The sequence below is a fragment of the Andrographis paniculata genome, unplaced genomic scaffold (genome assembly GCF_009805555.1).
Source record: "Andrographis paniculata isolate CXL003 unplaced genomic scaffold, ASM980555v1 Contig78END, whole genome shotgun sequence".
Classification (NCBI taxonomy): Eukaryota; Viridiplantae; Streptophyta; class Magnoliopsida; order Lamiales; family Acanthaceae; genus Andrographis; species Andrographis paniculata.
In genome coordinates this window covers 1,650,477-1,656,409 of record NW_026137615.1, presented here as the reverse complement: position 1 = coordinate 1,656,409, position 5,933 = coordinate 1,650,477, and the positions used below count along the sequence as shown (strand labels likewise).

General features: G+C 35.3%; 1 protein-coding gene across 5 annotated transcripts; it reads left to right on the top strand.

Annotated features, from left to right (window-relative positions):
* The first annotated feature begins 910 nt into the window (after window positions 1–910).
* Window positions 911–5,933, top strand: LOC127239598 (protein NRT1/ PTR FAMILY 3.1-like). Of its 5 annotated transcripts, none has more exons than XM_051257820.1 (5): window positions 911–1,068; window positions 1,182–1,399; window positions 2,149–2,309; window positions 2,483–3,048; window positions 4,977–5,933. In XM_051257820.1, exons 4-5 carry the CDS (start codon window positions 2,486–2,488, stop codon window positions 5,845–5,847), a joined length of 1,434 nt encoding a protein of 477 aa, XP_051113777.1. In that variant the 5' UTR covers window positions 911–1,068; window positions 1,182–1,399; window positions 2,149–2,309; window positions 2,483–2,485; the 3' UTR covers window positions 5,848–5,933. The 5 variants fall into 5 exon arrangements, with proteins under 5 accessions (XP_051113777.1, XP_051113775.1, XP_051113776.1 ...); XM_051257818.1 differs by having other exon boundaries at window positions 2,138–2,309; XM_051257819.1 differs by having other exon boundaries at window positions 2,104–2,309.

Genomic DNA, 5,933 nt, shown 5'->3' with positions numbered 1-5,933 from the left:
AGTTATAAAAATATATATTGTATATTGTATTATCATATACGGTCGAATATCCACTCTCTATCTTATATACATCAGAGCTGTTAACGAACCGAGCCGAGCTAAATTTTAAGTCTTCGTTAACGTTTGCAAATAAGGCTTGTGTGCGTTTGTTAAACTTTCGAGCTCGTTCGTAGTATTGGAACTCAGCTCGTTAAAAAATTTTGTTGTTTGAGCTCCTGTTTGTGCTCGTTTAGACTCGATTAAGCTCGTTCGAGCTCGTTTGTCTTATTTTTTTTAAAATTTATATAAAAATTAAAAAGAAAATTTAAAATTATTTTATTTATATATTTTAAATTAATATACTCCCTCCGTCTCAATACAATAGTCATGTTTACCATTTTTGTCCGTCTCAAAACAATAGTCTCATTTTCATAAATAATCATATCACTATAAAATTATTCTTACTTTTTCATTATTATTACACAATTGCCACTACTTTTTACATTAATACACTCACAAGGGCAAAAAAGTCTTTTACCCGTACTTTTTATCCATTACCAATATAATATTAATATTCTTTAAATCACGTGTCAAACACAACTCAGACTATAATTTGGGGACGGTGGAAGTATTATTTATTTATAAATTATAATTTTATATGTATATATAATATTTATAATAAATATATTATTTAAACGAAGGTTCGCGAATAAAGTTCGAGCTCGTTCGTTAATCGAATCGAGCCGAATTCATAAACGACTCGATTTGTTTAACAGCTCTCTATATATATATTAATTGAATTAAATCAGTATATATATATATATATCTAAAAGACAAAAACAAAAACAAAAATCGAGTACGTAATATGATGCCTATATACATATATATATATATATATGAGTTTGGGTAACACCACCCCATAATAATAATAATTAGGCTAGAGAGAGTGGGGGGAAGAGAGAGAAAGAAGGATGGTAAGTATGAGGAAGAAAGATAGGCATGGGGATGGGGATGAGGATGGGGTTGGGGATGTGGTGGGGGGCCAAAAACAGGGGCAGGGGGGCCTCATAACTATGCCCTTCATCTTTGGTAAATAAATTCCAAATCTATCATCTATCTAAATAATTTTCTCCAAATTTACTATGTCTGATTTCAGGCAAATTTAATTTAAATTAATTTTGTATTTGTATGTGTGTGTGCAGCAAATGAAATATGTGAGAAAATGGCTGTGGTTGGGTTCGGCACAAACATGATCAGCTACTTAACCGGGCAGCTCCACCTGCCCGTGACCGCCGCCGCCAACACCCTCACGAATTTCGGCGGCACCGCCGCCATGACGCCGCTTCTCGGAGCCTTTATTGCCGACTCCTTCGCCGGAAGGTTCTGGACCATCACCTTCGCCTCCCTCATCTACCAACTCGTCAGTTCTCTTCTCTTGAGATTATAGTTAGTTGTGAAAAAATGAGTATAAGGCCTAATTTAATACAAGTTAAAAAATAATAACGGTATAATATAAAAAAATATATATATATATGAAGAAAAATATATATAATAAAAAATAGAAAATTACTTATAACCCATCCACATCGAATTTTAAAATTTGGATATTAGGTTCGGCCCGAAGTTTAGCCAGTGTCCGGATAGCGGCCGTGGGTTCCCACATCATTAAAAATAAATAAATAAATAAATAAAACAACAAAAAATTTGTACCAATCTTTTTATAATTTTGAAACTCCTTATATTAAAAAAAATATATAAAAAATATATTTCGTAATTTTTATAATATTGCACAAAATTCTCTAAGAATTATGCTAGACTCCCTCATATTCAAAAAATATTACTCAAAATTTCCTAAAAAATAATTATAAAAAAAACGGATACTTTTTCAAATCACATGCGAGTTATAACTTAACAATTCTTCTCCGGGCTGCTTCTTCTTCTTGTCGTGACAATCTCAGTTCCTGACCAGATCAGAATCAACTCGATCCGACTTGTTCGTTATAATTACTATTTTGAACAGGATTGTCTCGAATTTTTCCGAGGCCCTGAGCAAAAATAGAATTTAGGCCATATAAACATACATTTAAATGTTTTTACAAAAAAATATTATTAACGCTGCCGTAGGCTGGATAAGAGATTGATGACGGCGATCTGACAGTGTCGATTCAGGAGAAGAAGATGAAAGACGGACTGACGGCCTTCACAGTAGTGCTCGAAGGTTTAAAAAGCGAGAGACGGAGAGACAGATGGATTTGGTCTGGATGGGTGGGCGCGGCGCGATGAAACGTGAATGAGAGAGATTTAGGCAACGATTAGATTTTAAAAAATAGGTGCAAAGAAAAAAAAAACATATAATTAGAATTTAATATTTAATTTGAAATTTAAATTGAATTTGATAATTCCAAAAAAAATATATATATATAAACTAAAATTTATAATTTAATTTTAAATTTTAATAATAATAATGGAGATTTTGAATGATTTCGGTTACATTTTCGAGCAGGGGATGATAAGCTTAACAATTTCCGCGATACTCCCGAGCCTAAGGCCGCCTCCGTGCAAAGATGGGAACTCATGCAAAGAAGCCGATACCGGCCAATTGGCGATCCTTTACGTTTCCCTATTGCTGACGGCTTTGGGGTCGGGCGGGATCCGGCCATGCGTCGTATCGTTCGGGGCAGACCAATTCGACGAGAACGATCCTGAGCAAAAAACTACCACTTGGAAATTCTTCAATTGGTACTATTTTTCTATGGGAGCATCCATCCTAGTGGCGAATACGGTCATCGTTTATATACAGGACAATATTGGGTGGGGGGTGGGGCTAGGCATCCCCGCCGCGGCCATGTTTATGTCCATTGTTGTCTTTGTTTTCGGGTACCCTTTGTACCGGAAGTTGGAGCCGGCCGGCAGCCCCTACACGCGGCTGGTGCAGGTCTGCGTCGCGGCCTACCGGAAAAGGAAGGTGGTGGCCGGCGATGGCGACGACGGGAGAATGTTGTATGAAAATGAGGAGCTTGATGCTCCGATCTCTATTGGAGGTAGACTTGTTCATTCTCATAATCTCAAGTAAGTATTTTTTGAAAAGTTTATTTTTTATTATGTGTTTGTTCATTTGAATTTTTTTTATTTTTTTTCATTCTTTTTTTCTTTTTAAATTGGGAGTTTTTTTTTTTTTCAAAAATATTAAATTCAATTTTATTTTATTTTTTTTCCTTTCATGAGTTGTGAGCTTTTTTCTATATATATATGTAAAAAAAAAAAAAACACTAAATGAACGGCACTATATTGTTATAAAATTATCATTTTTTTGTTATGGTCATGGACTTTATTTTAAGATAAATATTACTCCCTCCTTGTCTAATTTTATTCTTTTTTTTTTTTTTTTTTGTCATCCAAATTCATCCATTTTTTTAGTAAAACAATACCATTTTTTTCTACTATCTTTTTTACCCAAAAGAGTAAAAAAATTTATTTTTATGTATTTTGTTTACCCAGTCAGATAAGCACTTAATTTGATGATGAAAAAGTAATTTATTCGATCAGAGTACAATAATGTAAGATTATACTTCTTCCATCTTAAAACATTTGCTAATTCTATCAATATATATATATATATATGCGTATATACTCACTCCATCACAAATATACTCAAAATATAGATGAATTTTGATATTGTTATATATATATATATATACACGCTTAAAATCATCTTATTATTCTTTTTTTTGGTTCCTTAAATTTATCGTAAATAATTTATTTATCCAATATCTTATTATTTTTTATTTATAAAATAATAATTAATTTTTTATTTTTTCTTCTATTTAATTTATTATTTTTATCATATTTTTAATAATTTTTCACATATTACATTTTAATATTAAAATATTATTATTTTTAATTTTTAAATCCAAAACATATTTAGTTCTCATCTAAAAATATTTTTATTATTATAAATAAAATTATATTATTCCATATATATTTTTTACTTAAAATAAAAAAAAAATTAATACTTTTAGATGAGAGCTAAAAAAATAAAAAAAAGTTTAATCCCCCTAACTTTTCATTTCAAATAATTTTATAAATTATTTTTGGAATGGTAAAACATAAAAGATAAAATTGTCCATAACTCCTTTATAATTTCGAAATTTAGCGTAAATATCTCTTTATTTAAAAAAAATACCTAGAATTCTCTTATACTTTACAAAACGTTGCATGAAATTCTTTTGTGATTTCGAAATTCTGTGTAAATTTTCAAAAATATTACATGAAATCCTGTCATGAAAAAAAAGGGGGGAGGGGGGAGTGCCATGCAATTTGTTTAAAGTATAGGGAGATTTTACTCAAAATTTTGAAAAACATACGGGAGTTACGACCAGGGATGGATAAATTTACCGAATATACCGAAATACCGACTTATCGTACCGTATCGTGTCGAAAATACCGAAAATTTCCGTATATCGAAAGTTTCGGTACGGTATCGGTATGAATTTTCGGAAAGTTCGGTATTTCGGTATGATACCGTACCGATTTTATTTTTATTACATAATTTAATTATTAATATAAATAATAATTATTAATATTTTTTCAAATTATAAAAAAAAATATGTAAACTATTGAAATTTAAAATTATATTTTCGGTATAATCGGTATATACCAGTATCTACCGGAAATCAAAATTTTCGGTATAAACGGTATATACCGGTATCGTATCGAAATTGAAATTTTCGGTATAAATGGTATATACCGGTACCGTACCGGTATATATTTTAGTCATACCGAAAAGTTTAATACGGTATCGGTATCGACAGGTATTTTCGACACGGTACGGTATGCTATCCCTACTTGCGACTAATTTTATCAAAATAAAAAATAAAAATCTTAAAATATTCTTAATTAAAATAACAATAAAAAAAAAAAAAAATCAAACATAGTAAAATAAAAGCAACAATGAAAAAGTTCCAATTCACAATTGTGTTCATAATCCGTACGTACAGGTTCTTGGACAAGGCCGCCATTGTTACAGACGACGACAACCCCAAAGCTCCCAATCCATGGCGTCTCAACACCGTCCACCGCGTCGAAGAGCTCAAATCCCTCCTCCGTATGGGCCCCATATGGTCCGCCGGAATCCTCCTCATCACCGCCTCCGCCCAGCAGAGCACCTTCTCCCTCCACCAGGCCAACTCCATGGACCGCCACCTCACGCGCCGCTTCCAGATCCCCGCCGCCTCCATGTCCGTCTTCACCCAAACCTCCATGCTCTCCACCATCCTCTTCTACGACCGCCTCCTCGTCCCCGCCGCCCGCCGCATCACCGGCCTCCGCCGCGGCATCTCCTTCCTCACCCGCATGGCCATTGGCTTCGCCATATCGGTGCTCGCCACCTTCGCCGCCGGCTTCGTCGAGGTCCGCCGGAAGCGCCACGGCGGCGCCGCCGATCCCATCTCCGTCTTCTGGCTGGCGCCGCAGTACTGCCTCCACGGCGCGGCGGAGGCGTTCGTGTCCGTCGGACATCTGGAGTTCCTCTACGACCAGTCGCCGGAGAGCATGCGCAGCACGGCGACGGCGCTTTTCTGGCTGGCGATCTCCGCCGGAAACTACACGAGCACTCTCCTCGTCAGCCTCGTGCATAAGTACAGCGCCGGAAAAAATGGCTCCAATTGGCTGCCGGATAAAAACCTCGACGCCGGAAAATTGGAGTACTTGTATTGGCTCATTACGTTGTTACAGGTTTTGAATCTTATGTATTACTTGGTCTGCGCTAAAATGTACACTTTAAAGCCTCTGCAAGTCCGGCCGGCCGGCGACGGTAGGGAAGACAGTGGTGACGACGGTCAGCTTGTTCAGCTGTCCGACCGGGTTTAGATTTAGTTGCCGGTCCCGTCCGGTCCGGTTTAAATGATCTTGATGATGATGATGATGATAAAATATTGTCTGGTTATCATTTCAAA